This window comes from Carcharodon carcharias, chromosome 15 (genome assembly GCF_017639515.1).
Source record: "Carcharodon carcharias isolate sCarCar2 chromosome 15, sCarCar2.pri, whole genome shotgun sequence".
Lineage (NCBI taxonomy): Eukaryota > Metazoa > Chordata > Chondrichthyes > Lamniformes > Lamnidae > Carcharodon > Carcharodon carcharias.
The window spans coordinates 133193844-133215219 of NC_054481.1; the positions used below are offsets into that span (position 1 = coordinate 133193844).

Genomic DNA, 21376 nt, shown 5'->3' on the forward strand with positions numbered 1-21376 from the left:
TACCTTTAACCATCACTATCTGGAGTTTGGAGAAAGTGAGAGACTGAATTACAGCTGCTTACAGAGCCCCATAAAACTTAGGTTTGGTTTAATTTAAAGGTCACTTAGCACCTTTGATTAAATGTTTAACTCCTGTTTTGGCTGCAGTTGAACCTGACTGATGGAGTGGAATAGGATGGGGGAAAATGGGACATCTGGTTTTGATAGTTTGCACAATTTAATTCATGGGTACATTTTGTGAACAGGAGTGAGATGTAATATTTTATCCAGAGAGAAATCTTGATCATCATAAGGTTGTAACCTTATTCTAAAGCTTCAGAATCTAAACACAATGGACTCAGAATAAAGACTTGAGTGGCAACATTCTACATAGAGGCAGCTTGGATCACCAAAGACAGGTGACAATCATTCTTAACTGAATGTAGGTCTGATGTGTCGTCACATTCTCAGAGTAATTTCCTCACATTGGACAAGTCATTCACCATTGTTTCAAATGAAATAAATTGGAGATTAAATGAATTTCTCATTCTCCAACTACAACTGCTGCTGCCCATATTAATTTAATTCGGGACATTCCATAAAACATGACATATGACTGATTAAACCTTTCTTATTCAGCGGGTGATTAGAAGTCGAAGCCAGTCGATGGATGCCATGGGTCTCAGCAATAAGAAACAGAACACTGTCTCTACGAGTCACAGTGGCAGTTTCACCCACAACACAGGAGAAACCATCAAAGCCCCTGGCATTGTAAGTATCAGCCCCCTTTAGACTTGCACACAATGAAATCTAAAGGCAATATAAGTACAGAAATCAGCAACATAACATCAAAAATCAGTTTTGGAATGTTTAACCCTTTAAACACATCTTTACCAAGTCAGAGATAACTGAGCAAAAAGATTACATTCTAACCTCATTGTAACAGAACCCTCAGGAATCAAGAGACTTGTGTTACAATGAGGTACATGTTTCGATGCATGTCACACAGAGTAATGTAAAAAAGTGATAAGTCACATGAAAAAGTCAAAAAAACAAGATCCAATAGTCTTCTGAGGTAATAGCTAAGGTCATGGATGATTTTGTGTGAATACATTGAAAATAAAGAGTTTATTGTCTACATTACAATAGCTGTGAGAACTTTGCTGTGAATGTGTTGTTTTATACAATATCATCACCAACAAGTGTTATAACTGAGGCTTAGAAAATAAATAGATCTATTAAACTTGTTTGAGCCTTTTACACATAGATTGTCTATAAATTATTTAGGACACAACAGGGAAAAGTAATTTTATTTATTGAGGTTGGTGCAAGATTATTCTGAACAGCATGGCTCCCTCCCTGAAAATCCTTTGAGAATCTAATTTTGCAGAAAACCTGAACACTAATTTTTTTCGTTCAATCATGGGATGTGGGTGTCGCTGGCAAGGCCAGCATTTGTTGCCCATCCCTAATTGCCCTTGAATTGAGTAGCTTGCCAGGTCATTTCAGAGGGCAGTTAAGAGTCAACCACATTCCTGTGAGTCTGGAGTCACATGTAGGCCAGACAGGGTAAGGACAGCAGATTTCCTTCCCTAAAGAATATAGTGAACCAAATTTGTTCTTGCAACAATCAGTGATAGTTTCATGGCTGCCATTATTGAGGCAAGCTTTGTATTCCAGATTTATTAATTGAATTTAAATTCCATCAGCGGCCGTTGTGGGATTTAAACCCACCTCCATTGAGCATCAGCCTGGGTCTCTGGGTTACAACTCCAGTGACACTACCACTGCGCCACCCTCTCCCCATGTATCAGTGTTTCAGTTCCAACAGCCAAGGTACTTTGGGGGGCTGCACTTAACTCGCATTCAGAAGGTCAGGGATTCAAATCCAAAGTCAGCCTGGTTTTTGTGCTTGCTTTGCCTCAGGCGGGGAGTGCTTACAGCTTTGACTGTAGGTGTTCCAGCTGAGGGGAATGGGGCCACACATTCCCCTCTTGAAAAGTACACCTTTATCTGGCTGATTTTCACCTGTCGTTAAACCTGCCCAACAGAATAGGATGGACAACAATCTTACAACCTTGGAGAGTCTTTGAGAAGTTTGAGGGGGCTAAAAGCCACCTTGAACCTATTCCACCATTTAATAAGATCATATTAATAAGATCATATTAATAAGACCATTTAATAAGATCATAGTTGATCTTTTACCTCAATTCCACTTTCCTACCTGCTTGCCACATGCCTTGAATCACTTAGTACCCTAAAGTCTATTGATCTCAATCTTGAATAAACTCATGGACTAAACTCATAAACTCATAGCTTTCCAGAGCAGAGAATTCCAACGATCCACCACATTCCCAGTTAGGACAGTTTTCCTCAACTCAGTCTGTTATGACCAAGTGAGACTGGTTCCCCTCTATTCAACCTCGTCAGTTGATTACAACAAAGGTTTACTTTTCCTTTTCATAAGGATATGCCCTTTCCAAATCAAAATGTATTTAACACATGCACGCACACACACACAAAAATAATTAGTTACAGTCCTGTAAAAAAAGGTAAAATAATAAATGGTTAAGTGTCCTTTGATTGTCCTTGAGACATAGATTTTAAACACTGCAGCCAATTTAGGTTTGCTGGTTTAGCTGCTTTCTTGGATGCAGTCAGTTGTAGAAGATGTAATTATTACGAGATCTCAGTTTGTTGGTAGGCTTCTGGTAGAGTTGGCTTCTCAAACTGGGTGACACACTTCCTAAAAGAGAGAGGGAGAAGAGTGAGCAACCCTCAGCTTGTTTCCTCTGCTGAAGACTCTCTTGACACTGCCTGAGTCACTTGTAATCTCTCACTAGTGCTGGGCAGCTTTGCCTTGAAATACTTCACCCATTTTGTATTTCCAAGAAGTTCTGGGTGTGTTTGTCCATGGCAACTATTGTTTCAATATCCAGTACTTTACATTTTTAATGTCTCTTCCTTAGACAGTTTCAAGTTTTGATGGGTTTCTGGATTACAGGAAATGTTTCTCTCTTCACACTCCGCTGAGGGTGATTTGATGGTTAATCACCTTCACCTTATAATGTGGCCTTGCATTTTTAAGCAGTTTGCTCTGTCTCAGCTCAGGTTGCAAAATTTCCAGTCAATTGAAGGCTGAAAAATCACATTTTCATAAATAAAGGGGGCACAGCCCTATAGCAACTCCCAAACAGCCAAAGTGCCCAGTTCTGAGCTCTCCAGTCAGTGGTTAAGCACAGCAGTTGGGAGGTATTTTGACTTATCTAGCTCAACTTTCCTTAGAATCCACAGCTGGTATTACAACATCTAACTGCCTCTTGAATGGTTCCAGAGTTTATCCCTTCCACGCCTTACTCAGAATGCCTATCCAGGTATTGACAATAAAGTACCTCCTGGTGTCAGTCCTGAACTTGCCTTTTACCAGCTTCTGCCTATATTGACCCCTGCAAATGCAATGATGTTTCATAAATGCCTAAAGAACGAAAGGATAAGTAAGGAAAGAGTAGGGCCTATAAGATTTCAACAAAGTAACCTGAGGGGAGGCAGAATGCATGGGCATGGTTCTTAGTGAATACTTTACATCGGTCTTCACAAAAGAGGGAGAAGGTGTAGATGTTGTTGTTAAGGAGGTGTGTGAAATATTGGTGGGATAAACATAGTGAGAGAGAGGAATGATTATGGGGTTTAGCATCTTTGAAAGTAAAGAAATCACCAGGCCTGGATGAAATGTACCCAAGGCTGTTAAGAGAAACAGGGGAGGAAATAATAGAGGCTCTGACCATCATTTTCCAATCCTCTCTGGCCAAGTACTTGGATAAGCAGTTGAAGTGCTGTAACCTACGGGCCGAGAACTGGGGGAAAGGTTAGCTAGCTGTTTTTCAGCTGTCGCAGACATGATGGGCTGAATGGTCTACATCCGTTTTGTAACATTTCTATGTTTCTGTTTCCATGTCCTGTGGTTGAGGCTTAAGGTAAATTATGGCATTTTACAAAACTGTATAGATTTTCTTTGTGTCAAATGAAATGTACAAAATGTATTGAAGGAGTTAATGATTTTCCCTGGATCTGTCATCGGTCTAAGGTTTATTTATAAATAGTATGAAATGGTTGAAAATCCTTATTCTGTAGCTTGAGTTCTATTGTCATGTTTCTGTGAGCTGTTACTGCTCTCAATAGACTGTTTCATCTTAGCATCTGGCACTTTATCTGCTAATTCCAGTGGAACAGATAACAAAATACCTGGCAAAGTGACTAGTATTTGTGCAAAAAGCACAAAAGGTGTAGATTCAGGAACAAGAATGTTGGGGGTTTATATTGGGAATTTGTTGATCGTAGTAATGGTTGGGGAGTTATAATTACTTCTGGACTAGTCAGCAGCTGGTTCTTGAAGGTTACTAAGAGATTGGCTCTTGAAAGTGTACACTTTGAATGGTGAATGAGAACAGCATCAGGTTTGATTATGATGACTCCACCCTCCATAGGGAAATAATCAACTGGTGTTTTCATTTCCAGCAATCCCTGTGGGAATGTTTGGATCCTGAATGATGACAGGTCGAATAACCTGCCAACTTTCACTGGGCTCAGTATTTAACTTGCACCACCTGGCACTGGAATGGAATGTCTTCAAATATGGCCAGTAGCTATAATGCCCCATTAGTCCTGATAATGCAGGGCATCGTTTTGAAAGGGGGGCCTACTGCTGGTCACCAAAAGCACTGGCCTGTTCAGGGCCAAGGCCCAATTAGTATACAAATCAGAGTCCCAGGACCCTGATTGCCAATTAATTGTGGGAAGGTTTCTTTTGTGATGTCGGCAGCTGTCATTATGTACAGTTTATGTTCAGTTGCTATAGCAATCCTGTAATATTTATCCATTTACAAAGTTGCACAGATTGGTTTGCTGACAGTTTACAATTTAAGCATCTGCTTTTATTATTCCTTGCTATGCTGATTAAACTGCTCACAATTTGTAATACCAAACAAATATTGTAAGACTAAACTTAGAAAAATTGTTTTCACTGTGCTTTGATTACTAATTCAAGTGTTCAGTGCTTGGCAAGTGTGAAGGAATTCCTGCAGGGCCAGCCTCATTGACATCAGGTGCTGCTCTGCCAGTTCTCTCCACAGCTTTATGATGTCAAACACACTGTTAAATGGGTGATGCCACCAACAATTAATTACAGAAAGTTCTGCCAATGATAAAGGGTTAAATGGACTAATGAAATATTCTGGGGGAAAAAATGGAGATTACATTTTTTTTAATTCATTTCCGGGATGTGGGCTTCGCTGGCTGGGCCAGCATTTATTACCCATCCCTAGTTGCCCTTGAGAAGGTGGTGGTGAGCTGCCTTCTTGAACCGCTGCAGTTCATGTTGGTGTAAATACACCCACAGTGCTGTTAGGAAGGGAGTTCCAGGATTTTGACCCAGCGACAGTGAAGGAACGGCCGATATATTTCCAAGTCAGGATGGTGAGTGACTTGGAGGGGAACTTGCAGGTGGTGATGTTCCCATCTATCTGCTGCCCTTGTCCTTCTAGGTGGTAGGGTTTGTGGGTTTGGAAGGTGCTGTCTAAGGAGGCTTGGTGAGTTCCTGCAGTGCATCTTATAGATGGTACACACTGCTGCCACTGTGCGCTGGTGGTGGAGGAAGTGAATGTTTGTGGATGGGGTGCCAATCAAGCTGATGCTTTGTCCTGGATGGTGTCAAACTTCTTGTTGGAGCTGTACTCATCCAGGCAAGTGGGGAGTATTCCATCACCCTCTGGTGGACAGGCTTTGGGCAGTCAGGAGTGAGTTACTTGCCACAGGATTCCAAGTCTTTGACCTGCTCTTGTAGCCACAGTATTCTGGCCAATGATAACTGCCAAGATGTTGTTAGTGGGTGATTCAGTGATGGTAATGCCATTGAGTGTCAAGGGGTGATGGTTAGATTCTCTCTTGTTAGAGATGGTCATTACCTGGCAATGACTATACAAAACATACAAAATATTTTTTGTAATATTTTGTAAAATAGGTTCTGAGTGGCACAGTGAGTTAAAATTAACCTTTCACTTCTGGGCCTTGGGTTCAGATCCAGCAAAGATTAATGAGCTAAAAGTGTTCTTCACTGCAATATTTCCATTTGAAACAGCATGGATTTGTGCAGTTCCAATCCATTTTCTAGTGGCATGGAAAAATTGAAAAATTATTACATTGGGCCAATTGTGGAGTGTCTTCTGAAGTTGGACAGGGAAGAAGGAGATTAAATTCAGCATCTGCCTGCACTGTAGCTGACCTGGGTGTACCCCTTGTTGACACTGGCTGCCTGAAATTTGATGAGCAGAATCCCCTTGCTAACACTTTGAATTTGAAAACTACTTTATTTCAAAAGAAAATTCAGATATAATGATCAACCTCATGCTGATGTCTCAGTGGGGAAGTGCACTGTGTGCTGTAGCACATCACTTGACTTGGAAGGCTTCAGGCTCGAGCCCTGGCCTCTGTTAATCTCAAACCAGCAAGTCTGATGCAGACTGGATCAAATTTGGCTGCAATGATATAATCTGCCTATGATCCCTATCTTGATGCAGAAATACAGCTCCAATGTCCATGAAACCATCCCCCAACAAGGAGCAGCACATTCAAGAGAGGAACAATTGGGAGCAAATGGAAAAAAAATCATTTTAAATATTCTTCTAGCACAAATATAAATTTATAATTTACTTGTTGGTTCCTAAGCTACTGTTCAATAATTAGGGCTAATTCTGCACTCCCAAAAAGTAACACAGATCAGAGATAGGGCAACAACATTGTTGACCCAATTCTTCATTACAAACAAGGTGCATGCAGACTCCCACAGACATCACACAATACAGTACAATTCCTATAGATCTTTCAAGTCTGTAAAGAGTTATAAGGAATAATTTTGTTACTTCTCTCTCTTTGTTCTGAACCACTTTGCTGAATGAATCTATTGGGAATCACAGATGAACAGCAGCAGGAGTATGTATCCAAATTCCTAACACGGTCTTTTGGAAAGTGAAGATCCACACAGGGATTATCGATGGAAATTAAAATTAAGGGAGATGTAGACCAAGCTGCAGACTCTCAAAAGCAAAATACTGCACTTATTGGAAATCTGAAATGAAGACAGAAAATGATATACTCAGCAGGTCAAGCAGCATTTGTGGAGAGAGAAACAGAGTTAATGTTTCAGGTCAATGACTTTTCATCAGAGCACCTGTTCCCTTGAGATCAGCATTATCAAACACTCCCATAAGTGGACCTCATATTCTCTGTGATCTGAAGTGTGCCTTTAACTGCCAATGCCTAGGTATATATTCGTCAAACACAGTGAACAAATAGAGAGCCCTTCCTACAGAATAACAGCTTCCTGGAATGTCTTGTGTATTACCATGTGATTCTCATCTTTTGTAGGTGTTGAATTTGCATTCTATCATTATCACAGCTTGGGATTTAAACCACCTGACAATGTAATTAGCATAGAACAATAGTCATTACATAGAGTGTTTACAGTAATTTATAATCTGTGCTATCGGTAACACATCAAAACAATAAATGTGCTTCCTCTGAGCGATCATTCAACAAAATTAAAAGTAGTTGTTGATTTTTTTATATGTTGAAATGTTGCTGCAAAGGTAAATGAATCCAGACCATCTCCTGGCTGTAGACTGACTAGCAGGTGTGACAAGGATCACCAAAAGAGACCGATAACTTTAAATAAAAGATTTGAATTCCCAGTGACTAACTCTAAGGCTCTCATTTCAACATTTCATGTTTTAAGGTTTTAACTATAGCAAATTAAAATCAACAATGACTAAACATTACTTAGTAAGCAACTAATACATTAAACTACAGAAAAGATATCACCCCCCCCCCACCCCACTTAACTCCCTCACATGACTGAAAAGCCCACTCTACATTTCTACATTACTCTGCACACTCCACAGAATTGTGAGCCCAAATCTTCCAATCAGTGTCGGAGTTGCTGCTTGTGACACTGAGATCAGTGAGCTGACTTCTGATGCAGCAGCCAGGAGGAGGACTTGCTCTGCACAGGAGCCCACGCTTAGAGCAGCAAGGAGAATGTGTGCAGAAGACATGCCCCCTTTTATGGCACTGGCTGCCATAAGGTAAGTTTAAGTGTCTAACGTGAATGTTGGTAATTAGGTGGGCGCATGAGGTGGCAGGAGGGTAGGGTGACAGTGGGGGGAGGTGGCAGGGGTAGGAGGTGGCAGATCAGTAGGTTGGCATCTGGGTAGGTGGTTTGGGGGTAGTTGGGTGATGGGGGGTAGTCAGGTCTGGTTGGTGGTTAGTCAGGTGGTCAGGAGTCAGCATGATTAGGAGGGGTGGTTGGGTTGGGAGAGGTGTAATGGGGGTTTTGGGGGGGGTCGTTGAGGGTGAAGTCTGAAGGGTCAGTGTGAGTAATTGAGAGGTGTCAACTCGTGGTCACCCAGGAGATTGAGTCAGATTTTTCTGTCTAATATTTGAGTATTGCTGGAAAAAGAGACATGCTGTTGAAGCTGTTCATCTTGCATTCATCAGAACTGTTCGCAAGAAATACCAATAGTAAAGGGCACAACAATTTATACTGCATGAGAAGAGTATGCTAATTGGTTGACAAGCTCATTCTGATTGGTAAAGGCGTTGCCATGGAGAATGCATCAGGGAACAGTTAACTTCCAAGTTTTTGTTTAAATCCAAATCAGGCAAATCAACTCTGATTGTATCCAGATGTGAAAGCTGGCACTTGGGTTTCAATAGACATGACCTGATCCCCCAGTCCCTATGGCAACTAGGCTACTTTGGCTTATTGTCAGGCAGATCTGGTAGAAGATCATATGCCCCTCTCCATTACTCCATTTTACCTTGAATTAAAGAAGGCAGTTTAGAACATAACCATTTTATAAAAGCTTGCATTCATATTACAAGGCCTCAGGTTTCTCCAGATTATCCCCCATCAGAATTATGGGCATAAAGCTGTGCAGGAAAGGGTCGAAGCCAATCCTAGGCATGGGAGGAGGATATTCAGCCCCTCAAGCCTGTTCCACCATTCATAGCTGATCTGTATCTTAACTGCAGCTACCCACCTTGGTTCCAAAACCCAGAATACCCTTGCCTAACAAAAGCAATCTCAGTTTTGAATTTTTTCAATTGGATCAACAGCTTTGTTGTAGCTTCCCACTGCCCTTTATGTGAAGACTCTGTCCCTTCTTTCAAACCCCTGACATAATCATGATCTGTAAAACCCACTCTTATTGGTTTAGTTCTTGGACCTGCGACAGAAAACATGACTGACTTCTTTTGAAAATGTAGAAAGCGCAGATGCTAACATTAGATAGTTATAACATAATATGTGTAAAGCTCTTCATATTGCAATAATAAACTTGCGTTCAGACAAATGTCTGCCCTTGGAAAGGTTGCACTGGACAAGTGCCAGTCTCTCTTTCAATTTGTCACACGAAATGATTTGAAAGAATATATTCATATTTGGGTTTGATACTGTGGAAGGTAGTCAGAGCTAGTGATCACTGTTAAACAACATAGGGCTTCAGTACAACTTCTATCTCCAATTTCTCTGGAAATTTAATTCCTCAACAAAAATGGCAATTCTAGTTGCTAGGCAAAAAAAAATTGCTACCGCTAAAAGAAAGTTACTTGGTTTGAATTAATCTGCCCAATCTAATTCGCCCACAAAGGTAAGTTTAACTGTGTTTTACCCAAGACACTTACAGTAAGTATCACGAGAGCTGGTGGATTAGTTTTCTGTTATTATGCAGCAGGTACAGCAAGAGATCAGTTCATCCATGTCCTCCCTCAAAGTTATTAATCTGACCCGGTCAGTTCTGCTGCGATCCACTTGCGCCTCTTTACAAATATGCATTGACTGGTGGCAAATAGTTGATATTAAATTTAATAAAGTTAACAAGAGCCTGTAGTACAATTACTTATATCTTTTGGATCAGGCTTGGCAGAAATACCCAACAATAGTAAGCGGCTCCCAGCGATAGCATAGATTTCAGATATTAACAAATGAATGAATAACCAGTAATGGAGTGATAACTTGCAAGATCTATCAGTTCTTTTGCGCATGTCCCTGTGTTGATGGGACAGTGCGTGCACACTCAGTTGGTAATGCCTATACAAACACCTGCACTCTGGAATGGAAACCAGAAATGGGGTGTGTCAAAATCATGTCTTTCTGAGCCTAGGGACTAATCAGAAATCTCTTTTATCTCTGTTTTTATCTTTGTTTTTATCTATTATTTTAATCAGAAATCTGGACCAACTCACTCCTGTTGCACCACGAACAGCAGCAATTTTTTTTTAAGTAATTAATTTCTTGGTCTCCTTGTGGCATACAATGAATAAAAATGGTGAACAATGTAAAAGCTGATTCACTATCACCTATTTCACACTATTGCACAAAGTCAAAATGACCCCAATATCTCCAGCTCAGGCTGACATGGCGAGTAGATGACCTTTGACCAGGCTTGATCTGTCTCTGCTGCTCTAACAGAAGTTGTTTGGAGATAGGCAGACACAGTAAGGCCACATCCTTTGATTCAATGTCGCTCCCTCTAGAGAACCCTGTGTGTACAATGGCACCTGCAATTCCTGTTATAATGGCGCGTGGAGAATGTGTTTTTGGAATCACTGATGGGTAACTCATGAAATTGCCTGTTTCAAAGACGGGTGTTTGTGATTTTGTTAGCAGGACTTCAATTATAGAGAAACTCAAAATTTCCCACATTTGTGTATAAGAAGGAATTTCAACCCAAAGTTGTATAGTGTTGCTCTGGTATTGCATCTTTGCACCATATTGAAATCCCAGATTCAAGCATCTTGTGATAATTAGGAGCTGTTTTATGCTTTCATAGTAGCTCCAAAGAAGTTTGATAAAGACATGGCAAAACCAGCACATTACCCTCATGGCCTGACTAAAAACTCAATATTAGGACAACGTGCTAGTCACAAGCTTCTATGATGTCCATTTTATAGTGGAATTTTCATTTTAGTATAACTAGAGAAAAAGCAAAAGGTACATGTGCAAACAGTTACTCAGCACCCATGAGAAGCAGAAATGTTCAAATAGGTCACGTGGACATCAGAAGGTTTTTTCTGTAATGTCTGGGAGATTCCATTTCTTTTGAATCAAGAATATGGCCTAGATAGATTTTCATATCTTGTGTTTCCGAAGGAGTTTAAATGAATTTGAAGTAGAGTTGGATGTTCTGCCCTGCTCTCTCGAAGGTACTAACCAATGTTGGGTTACAATTCCTTGATCTGCTGCTACCTCAGCCAAGTGGGCAATGATTGCCGGCAGAATTTTTAATTGTAGAATGAGTCCCACAATGTCTCATCACATTCTCGCTTGATGCCTACAACCATGCTGTTCCCAGCAGGGTAGCTGGATACTGCTGAGACATAAGAACCTGACTAATTTTCCTTTTCCAAGCCGAGTGGTGGGATTCAGCTAACCAGCTACCGGCTCAGGATCAAAGCTGAGATCTACCTGTCCTACACACTCAAATTATGCACAGGGCTGCGGCTTAGGGTTTTGGCGAGCCGGGGAAGTGAACTTGGAACGCACTTGCACTATTGCAAATTGACTATAACAAGCTATGAAGCTTAATTTAGCCCTATTTCTAATAATAGCTAGCAGCTTCAAGTGTAATCACTGCCGGACCTGCATTCAGCACCATAGCCACATTTCTAACAATCCAGCATTATAAATATTATACGTTGCTTATGATGCATTGGCACTTTGCATCAAATCTCTTCAGGCGCATTGATAAGAGACACATGCTGTCTTATTCACTGCACCTTCTTGTTCCTGTAGTGACCTACAGGATTAACCCTTTACCAAATCCAAAATTGGACAAAAAATGGGCCACAGTTTTGGCTGAGAGCTTGGTTTCAGGTGTTTACCTTGCTGGTGATGAAAATCCAATGAAAACATTCCAGATCAAAATAAGTGGGAAAAAAATTGGAAATCAATTTACTATTTAGAAATTTCTGAAAATCCATGCAAAATATCAGATCACCCAATCCAAACTAGCTGTGTGGCAATTCTGCTAATTTGACCAGCAGTTCAGTATGTCAATTCCTAGTAAATTGGGAGGATGACTGTAGGTCATATTTTAGTAGGACATAAAACATGAGTTCTCAGTAAGAGTTGTAAGTGTGGTTGCCCTCCAAATCTGTTAGGTCTTCCATTCACTAACATTACAGTTGGTTTATGATTGGTGCAGAGCATATAGATTCCATGCAGAAAAAATGTGTGGATGAGCTGGTAGGGAGTGTGTCTGTGATCCGCTGTGTAATGAGTTCCAAATCTTGACCTTTTGGTTTAGAGAAGCACCAATTGGAAGTCTAGCATTTTTCAATAGGGAACAATGAGGTGAGTCACTCAGGGCCAATATTCTGCCCTTAGCAGCCAGCTGCTAAGTAATGTTAGCGGAGGCCTTTGATGAGAAGTCTCAAACATGTCCTATTGGCCTAGGATTGGTATGAGAGGCTGGGCTTTCAACAAGAATCGGAAGAAAAATAACCCACTTGAAAAAAATGCTGCAAAAATGTACTTCATGGTGTTTCAGGTGAACCAGTTAAACTGTACTGGCTTCAGTCTTAAAGCATTCATTCATCCCTGGTGAAATGGCTATAATTTCTTTGGGTTTTTTGCACCCAAACCCTTCCATAATTTTCACTTCACAGTGCCATTCTTGTAAGTCATCGTAAGTCTTCGTTGTGAGGAAAGCTGTGCATGATTCATTTTGTATTTTCTCCTTTCCCCTTCCTTAGTTGTTGCTTGTGCCTGGAAAAAGCCCAACTAAGCACGGACGCCGAGGCAGTGCTATAGGCATAGGAACGATAGAAGAGGTTTATGTTTTACACTCACTTTCCTGTTTCTGATTCAATCCTGCTTCTCCTGTGTGATGTTCATTGCATGGTCACTGATACAAGTCTACTGCATGAGTTTGTGTCTTATTGGAGCAGGTTGTCTTTGAATGTTTAGAAACAGACCATCTCTAATTTATATTTGGAATATCTCTTCCCACTGCCTTGTCACTGACCTTGCAGCCTGTGTTCCAAAACCTTCTCAAAGAAACAAGCACTTACAAAACTTGGAGATGAATGAAAGATTTAAATACAGGCTACAAAATCAGCCATCTGGCTCTCTGAATAGATGGATTCTAAATATGAATTGATCTAATAGTCGTGAATGCATTGATTTCAATTAATTTGCTATGTGCATGACTTAATCTCAACGGCAATCAAATTTAACAAGTTACGGTCTTGGTAACTGATTATTGAGAGATGTCTGAACTGCATTGTTTAAATACTGACTGATTAGTAACAACGGTGCTAAACTACTGTCCAAAAGATTCTGAACCAGCTAGCAGAAGCACCTTCTGTAGCCTGTTGGTACCCACAATAAGGGAGGTTTTCCTGAGTCTTCACTGGATCGCTGGGGTACAGTGATTATCAGGAATCAGAGCACCAGTTTCCAAAAGAGCAGTGTCCAAATGAATCAAATTCCTGACTTTTGCTACACTGGGGGGATCCAGTGGCCTTTCCCCAGACATAGGAAAATCTCCCCCATATCATTCCTTTTCTTCTGTCTTTCTTTTGCATTGCCCTCCCCACCTGTACACAATTCTGCACTCAACAGAAGAAGATAAACTGCTTGCTGGCCCTTTCTATAATGAGACAGTAGGGAGTACTTACAAGCAAGGCAGGGTGACTGCCCATTGATTCACTGACTTACCCTGCCTTTGGCAAAGTGCTTAGACTTTACCAACCATGTACCTCCAGCTGATGAGCAATCGATGCTGACCAGTCACAACATGGGCAGTTGCAGAGGTCCAGTTGCGAAGCCCAGTGCTCTGGAATGATGCAGATTGGCACTTCAGACTGCTTTATTCCATGATCAATGATCAGTAGTTTAGCAATAAGGTTGGAGCTAATATACTGTCATTGTATTGCTGCACCCAAAATCTAAAATTACTCCTCTAGATAAACTGGGTGCTTAGTTCTATAATGTGTCAGATCTGCATATTTGCACATTTGATTTCCTGATTACTGCATGACCTGATTTTTGTCATGGGATTTAGCTGCTAATTTATTGTTATGTTTTAATTATAATGATTACAGCACTAAACTCAGTAATGGTTGATTAATAAAAAGTAATATATTATTAATATTGTTAATTTGTGTTATGATTCATTTATTATGTATATATATATACTATCATTGAAATACTTGGTTCATGTTGTATGCAAGTAACTCCTGGTAGGTACCTTTCATTTGTATATAATTCACCTTTCAGTTCTTTACAGTTTAATTGTTTTACTGATATTGAAGGACCAAGGCCTATGGGTGTCAAACTCAATTAATGGTTAAAAACATTCCTACATTTAGAAATGATGATTAGATGATATTAAATGTCAGTTTGGAAAGCCTGTGGAGGGTTAGGATGACAGGCGTAAGGAATTTCACAAAAAGAATGAATGCTAGTGTGGAAAATGGTGAAACGAGTCTTGATTTCAGTAACAAGGTGCTGCAGGTAGGAGGAAGTGTGTGTAAACCGTGTCTTGAGAGTTTAGAAGAAACTAATAAAGGAAACTGTAAAAGAGAAAATGCTGGCAAAATTCAGCGAGTCAGGCAGCATCTGTGGAGGGGGAAACAGAGTTAATGTTTCAAGTCTGTATGACCCTTCTTCAGAGCTGAAAAGGTAAAGATCTATCTCTCTTTAGCTCTGAAGAAGGGTCATACAGACTCGAAAAATTAACTCTGTTTCCCTCTCCACAGATGCTGCCAGACCTGCTGAGTTTTTCCAGCATTTCCTGCTTTTATTTCAGATTGGCAAAGGGGATCAGAGGAAGTAGTAGAAGCCAAGAGTGCCAATAGGGACCGAGTTGAACCGCCAGAAGTAGGAGACAGTAGTTGTTGATTAAAGATTTAAGTGACGATCACATTTGCTTCAAAGAATTGAAAGAAATAGCATTTTTATTTCTTCCTTAAATGATATGAAAGCAATGAAGTTTGAATCATTCAGCCATTGCAGTGTGTGAGGAATGAAGGTTGTGTGGCGTGTAATCTGGCGCAATCCAATGATTGTAGGTTTAAAACATTGGTAAAAGAATGGGTTAGCTTGTAAGTACAGGAGGTTCCAGACTTAGGAAACAAATGGAGTGGGAGAGCAGACCGGTAAGAAAACCTGAGTTAAAGGAAAAGTAGTCAGACATGAATGGTCAATTCCAGCACTTAGCAATTTCAGAGGGAAGCAAATAGTCATGAGCTGTACTAAAAGGCTATTTAAGGGCATATTTTTAAAAACTGCACATTGCCAAATCCCAGCAAAGGCCTTAGGGATGTCCAAGGTAATGACGAATAATTCACAAATTTTCAAGAGCCAAGTACCAGAGGTAGTCTGCCACACAAAAAAACAACTGTGCTTTTGGTCAGAACTTCAACCAGGAGGTGTGTTTTAAGCTACATAACCTTACAAAGTAAGGACAGAAGGATGGTAGCTGCAAGAATAAAGAGAGGGCACAGTTTTAGGGACAGAATAAACAACAGCAAATTTTCAGGATGAAGGAAAAGTTAATTATTTCTAAAGAAATTAGTTCCACAAGTGCCAGGAAATTAAAATAAGTAAAATTGTCAAACGTTTCTTGATCATTTTTTAAAACTGGTTAGCCTCCTGCTTGAATTAGATTGGAGGGACTAATCGTCAGGCACCTGTAACTTTTAAAACCAACGGTTATTGGACCATTTATTTCTAATCCTTTTAAACTTGTCAGGTGAAAAATGGGGAAAGATCCCTCTCAGAATAGAGGATAAAGTTCTTTATTAATTTGCAACAACCACAGATTTTGTAAGTTATGTTAGTGTTATATTTCTAATGATTCAGTTATTGGCGTAATTGTTAAATGCATTTGCTAACTAATAGTTTCAGAGATGGTGTTACATTGAGTCGTGTAAAATTTGTGGATGTTCCTCTGATTTTCATATGGCTCTAGGGACTTAAACATACATTAGGCCTTGAGACTAGCACACAATGAAGGTTTAAATTAAGTTCACAACTCATGCCCGCCCTCTCCCACTCTTAATTTCAACACTGTATAACCAATCATGCAGACTGGCTCTGAAGAGTATAGATACTTAATCCTCAATTCAAAAGAGCAGATAACAAATTGAGAATCCACAGTTGTGCAAAGATAGAGCCTAAAGGAACTTTGCTAAGGTGCCAATGTTCATTGAATTTTCCTTAAGATAATTTCACAAAGACTCTAAATCCTTAGAATAAAATCACTGAATGATGATAAAATTATTATAATCAAATTCTGGCATGTTGTTTCATGTCATGGATTATGTAACACTTGAAATGAATTCTAGGCACAGGTTTGTATTAAGCCTGGCTTTGTTGCCTCTGGAATGAACAGCTGGTTCAATACTTGGGTTTCTCAATTTGGCCAATTCTGGTATTGCACAAGTTAGTTCTAAACAATGAAATAACAGTCCATTTCATCCCCAAAACATTCTGGGATCCATTTTCCTAGAATACACTCAAGGCTCTGATACTGTTCAAATAAATAGAATCTGGCATGATGGTAGTGGGAGAGAGAAAACTGTGGGAAAGAATGTTTACATACTGCACAGACTGAATGCCAGACAAGTGGTTCATCTTTGTAGATTAGCAGCAACAACTCTTAAGATGGACTTGGTTTATGAGCTTCTCTGCCTGATGCCCAAGAATGCTATTGGTAGAATTCTGGGAATAGGCCTTTGCCTTTCTTCAATCACTAAATGGAATTCAGTTTTAGGAGAAGGTTGGAACTAAAAAGGTGAAATAAGGACAAGTATAATGAGTTAGAAGAGCAATAATTAAGAAGTAAAAGGAGTAATTATAATTTCCAACTAGGTCCCAAATGGTTGAAAGATAATAGCCACTTAAGAATTAAATATTTTAGATATTCTAAATAGACTTTTCCCATTTCATTTAACCTCGGGTAACCTACGGGTAAGCAATGAGCTGAAAAATCCCGGTTCCAGTACAAACACTTTTAACTGTGTGTTTTAATTAGGTCAATGGCTCTACTGAAATAGCAGGGAAAAGAACATCAAACAAATACATAATTGTTTGTTTATTCATCTGGGTCGTAGACTATGGTCCTGTCCCACTTTGTTTACCCAATGTAAACTGGCTGTGTATAAAAATATCTCTTCAGTGATTAGAGATCAGTATTACTAAAGGTTTAATGCAGTTTTAACAATATATAAACAAGCAATATATCTAGGCAGCCTTTGTGCGTGGGAAATTCCCATAAGTAAATGTGCCTTTTAAGAAAAACATTGACTTTGAAAAATGACTGCATGCAAACCAATGTAAGCTGAAGAGATCAATTATGTAAAATTACATAATATAAAACCAGTTATGTGTATTTTCTGGTGGGTATATGACACTGAGTATGTTTTCACAGTCATTGATTATTCCTGGAAAAAGTCCAACGAGGAAGAAATCCGGACCTTTCAGCTCTCGCCGCAGCAGTGCCATCGGAATAGAGAACATTCAGGAGGTGGTGGAGAGAAGGTGCGAGTCAGTCTTTACTAGTTTGCTGCAGCCTACTTTTACTGGGAAAACCACTGAACCATTATTTCCATTAAACTAACTCCAAAAAGTGTAGCATTATGGCCTTGGTGACCACTTCACACTGAGCGAGGACCTGAAACAATAATTTCACTGTGAGTATTGACAAGGTATTATTCCACATCAGGCATCAGATCCAAGGTCACGCCTGTCCTCATGCAAACTGACACACGAACCTCCCTGCAAGGATTACTCACTGGACAGTGATCAGGAGTGCGAACCCTAGCTAGTTTCTTTCTCTCTTATTCTACTGTACAGGTACTGAGACTTATGGACGCACCCCTTCGAATAGAGTATCAGCCAACTCAGTCCAGGAATGATTGCTGGAATGACATCTAATTGAGCTACTGGGGAAACATCTCACAGCTTTCAAGAATTTGTTAACTGAAATGTAGCCATTAGCTGCCAAATCTGTAATATCACAATACTTTTTGGTTTGAGTAGAGACCCAGAAGAAGCAAATGCTAAATTATAACGCCAGGAAGCTATAAACTCATGTAATGGTACTGGATAGGGCAACAATGCTAATATAAAAGCAAAGTACTTCAGAAGCTGGATAGCTGCAAGTGCTGCAAAAACTCAGCAAGTCTGGCAACACCTGTGGAGAGAGAAACAGTTCTTCGCGTCCAGTATGACGCTTTGGAACCTGAAGAAGTCAGAGTGAACTCCAAATGTTAACTCTGATTCTCTCTCCGATAATGCTAATGTGCTATTCTCAGTGCTGCTCAAGTTTCAGGAAAGCTCTAATTCCTTAAATATTAACCCAAAACTATACTAGAAACAAAACAAAAATACCTGGGAAAAACTCAGCAAGTCTGGCAACATCTGCAGAGAGGAACACAGTTAACGTTTCGAGTCCGAATGACCCTTCATCTCCGCAGATGCTGCCAGACTTGCTGAGTTTTTCCAGGTATTTTTGTTTTTGTTTTGGATTTCCAGCATCTACAGTTTTTTGCTTTTTACTATACTAGAAACACAATTTTACAAGAAAAGGGTGAAGATCTTTTGTGTTGGCCCTAATATTCCTTTCTGGTTCAGTAATTCTCCCAGCAAATATCATCTATTCTACATATTCTGGCCATGTTTGTTACCTGCTTCACTATTTGCTTATTTTTAGTTGTGCCAGTGCCCTTTCTTAATTTAACCTGTCTGATTTTCAAGAACAAGATCACCTCCTGTTGTGATTGAGCTTCCACTCCAGTTTGACTGTTAGCATCATATACAATCCTGACCATTTCCTCACCCTCTTACTATACATTATCTGAATTTTAAAATGCCCTCTTGCTCTTTCAGTTTGGTTATTTATAAAACAGCAGATTGATTGTGAAACGTATATTTTATAAATGAATGCTGATGGCTAAAGAAATCTGAACCCCACCCTTTTATTTGAAATAGTAGATATAAGTTGCAGTGAACTGGCATTGTTGACCTTTTCAACCTTGAAAAGGGAGATCTCAGAGTTAGAAAAGTAAATGAGAAAAGATGAATTTTAAATTATGTCAAGAAGACATCAAACTAGCAAAAGACAAATTTAGGAAGCTCCTGATATACAATGGTCACTTGAAATGGTGTTTGAGCAGCTTAGTTGAGACAAGACTTCGGGACTCATTCAGGAGATAGCTGGATGCCTTTGGTGGTGGGGGAAACAGTACAGATGAAGGACTGAATGGTTCTCCATCTGTGTATGTGTTTGGTGATTTTAGTAACACCACTTACTTTGAAATTTAATCTAAATTTAAAATAATTCTTCTCACTTTCTGGAGTCCAGCAGTTGCAAGTTTCTCCATATCCTGCCCCTTAATTCCTTCATTATTTTAAATCCTTTAATTCCGTCTACAGTCCCATAACAATGGACCCTCTCCTCGTACATACGAAAGTACATACATACATACAATTAGCAGCAATATTGTGCCTCAATTAAGCTATAATTGAAGAAGTAATAATTAATCAGTAGTTTTATTAATAAGAGCAAAACAAAAGTAAAATACTGCAGATATAAACGAACATATGAATTAGGAGCAGGAGTAGGCCACTCGGCCCCTCTAGCCTGCTCCACCATTCAATAGGATCATGGCTGATCTGAATATAACCTCAACTCCACATTCCTACCTACTCCTGATAACCTTCCACCCCCTTCTTAATCAAGAATCTATCTAGCTCGGCCCTAAAAATATCTAAAGACTCTGTTTCCACTGCCTTTTGAGGAAGAGAGTTCCAAAGACACTCAACCCTCTGGGAGAAAAAAATTCTCCATATCTGTCTTAAATGAGCAACCCCTTAATTTTAAACAGTGACCCCGAGTTCTAGATTCTCCCACAAGAGGAAACATCCTCCCCACATCCATCCTGTCAAGATCCCTCAGGATCTTAAAGGTTTCAATCAAGTCGCCTCTTACTCTCCTAAACTCCAGTGGATACAAGCCTAACCTGTGCAGCCTCTCCTCATAAGACAACCTGCCCATTCCAGGTATTAGTCTAGTAAACCTTCTCTGAACTGCTTCCAACAAATTTACATCTTTCCTTAAATAAGGAGACCAGAACTGTAAGCAATACTCCAGATGTGGTCTCACCAATGCCCTGTACAACTGAAGCATAACCTCCCTACTTTTGTAATCAATTCCCCTCCCAATAAACAATAATATTCTATTAGCTTTTCTAATTACCTGCTGTACCTGCGTACCAGCCTTTTTGTGATCTAGAACACCCAGCGTCCTCTGAATCTCGGAGCTCTGCCATCTCTCACCACTTAGATAATATACTTCTCTTTTATTCTTCCTGCCAAAATGAACGATTTCACTTTTGCCCACATTATACTCCATTTGCCAGATCTTTGTCCACTCGCTTAGCCTATCTATGTCCTTTTGCAGCCTCCTTAAGTCGTCTTCACAATTTACTTTCCTACCTATCTTTGTTGTCATTAATAAATTTAACAACCATTCCTTTGGTCCCTTCATCCACGTCATTTATATAAATTGTAACAAGTTGAGGCCCCACCACTCGTCACATCCTGCCAACCAGAAAAAGACCCATTTATGCCTAGTCTCTGTTTCCTGTTAGCCAGTCAATCTTCTATCCATGCCAATATGTTAACCCCTACACCAGGAGCTTTTATTTTCCACAATAACCTTTGATTTGGCACTTTAGCAAATGCCTTGTAGAAATCTAAGTACAGTACAACCACCTTTATCCACAGCACATGTGACTCTTTCAAAGAACTCTAATAAATTGGTTAACCATGATTTCCCTTTTGCAAAACCATGTTGACTCTACCTGATTGCTTTGAATTTTTCTAAGTGCCCCGCTATAACATCTTTAATAATAGCTTCTATCATTTTCCCTGTGACAGATGTTAGGCTAACTGGCCTGTAATTTACTGCTTTCTGTCTCCCTTCCTTTTTGAATAATGGAGTTACATTTGCTGTTTTCCAATCTAATGGAACTTTCCCCAAATCTAGAGAATTTTGGAAAATTTAAACCAATGCATCAACTATCTCAGTAGCCACTTCTTTCAAGACCTTAGGATGAAGTCCATCCGGACCTGGGGACTTGTCAGCCCACAGCCCCAACAATTTGCTCAATACCACTTCCCTGGTGATTGTAATTTTCCTGAGTTCCTCCCTCCCTTCCATTTCCTGGTTTACAGCTATTTCTGGGATGTTACTTGTGTCCTCTCTAGTGAAGACCGATGCAAAATGCCTGTTTAATTTATCCTCCATCTCCCTACTTTCCATTGTCAATT

At 39.8% G+C, this 21376-nt stretch overlaps 1 protein-coding gene across 11 annotated transcripts in view; it reads left to right on the plus strand.

The window, feature by feature from the left end:
- Positions 1-21376, plus strand: part of rap1gapa (RAP1 GTPase activating protein a) — a 732526-nt gene that overhangs the window by 683438 nt on the left and 27712 nt on the right. For 8 of the 11 annotated variants that reach the window (XM_041206497.1, XM_041206499.1, XM_041206500.1 and 5 more), the window contains 3 exons: positions 619-750; positions 12787-12864; positions 17472-17581. In XM_041206497.1, the coding sequence (XP_041062431.1) occupies positions 619-750; positions 12787-12864; positions 17472-17581 (320 nt within the window). Of the gene's footprint in view, positions 1-618; positions 751-6947; positions 7569-12786; positions 12865-17471; positions 17582-21376 lie in introns of those variants that run through there. The other 3 variants (XM_041206493.1, XM_041206501.1, XM_041206495.1) reach the window with 3 other exon arrangements.